A 638-nucleotide genomic window follows, 5' to 3' on the forward strand; every position below is an offset into this window, starting at 1 on the left:
GGGTCTGGGGTCCTGAACACCCCCCCAAGGTGGGAGATGGAGAGTCTGGGGTCCTGAACACCCCCCAAGGTGGGAGATGGAGAGTCTGGGGTCCTGAACACCCCCCAAGGGTGGGAGATGCAGGGTCTGGGGTCCCAAAAACCCCCCAAGGGTGGGAGATGGAGAGTCTGGGGTCCAGAACCTTCGCAGGGTGCGTGCCACGGGGCTGAGGGTCCCAGACTCCCTCCCCAGAGTGAGGGGACACGGGGCTGGGGGTCCCAAGCACTTCCAGGGTGGGAGATGCAGGATCTGGGATCCTGGACACCCCCAGGGGGATCCCAAACTTTCCCCAGCATGGGAAACACAGGAGGGGGGTCCTAAATCCCCCCAGGGTGGGAGAAGGGGACCCTGGGGTGGGAAATGGGAATGCTGAGCTTGGAAAAGGGAACCTTGAGCCGGGAACCGGGGACGCTGCTGGGGTAAGGAAGGCAGAGAGGTGCGGCTGGCTGGAAAGGGGTGGATTTTGGGGGCGTGGGGGGCTTGAGGACACCCCCTTATCCCGGCAGGAACCTGGAGGAGAAGCGGCTCCTCTGGAAGCTGCTGGACGTGCCCGGTGCCCCGGGGCAGGGAGGTGAGGCCGGGCCCGCCCTGCTCGGCGG

The 638-nt window shown here is 66.0% G+C and overlaps 1 protein-coding gene across 1 annotated transcript in view; it reads left to right on the forward strand.

Annotated features, from left to right (window-relative positions):
• Positions 1-614, forward strand: part of FCHO1 (FCH domain only 1) — a 10,964-nt gene extending 10,350 nt beyond the window's left edge. Inside the window, exon 12 of the mRNA XM_017743826.1 lies at positions 546-614. Within this exon, the coding sequence (XP_017599315.1) occupies positions 546-614 (69 nt within the window). The remainder of the gene's footprint in view (positions 1-545) is intronic.
• The last annotated feature ends 24 nt before the right edge of the window (positions 615-638 follow it).

Source organism: Corvus brachyrhynchos, unplaced genomic scaffold (genome assembly GCF_000691975.1).
Source record: "Corvus brachyrhynchos isolate BGI_N302 unplaced genomic scaffold, ASM69197v1 scaffold219, whole genome shotgun sequence".
Taxonomy (NCBI): Eukaryota; Metazoa; Chordata; class Aves; order Passeriformes; family Corvidae; genus Corvus; species Corvus brachyrhynchos.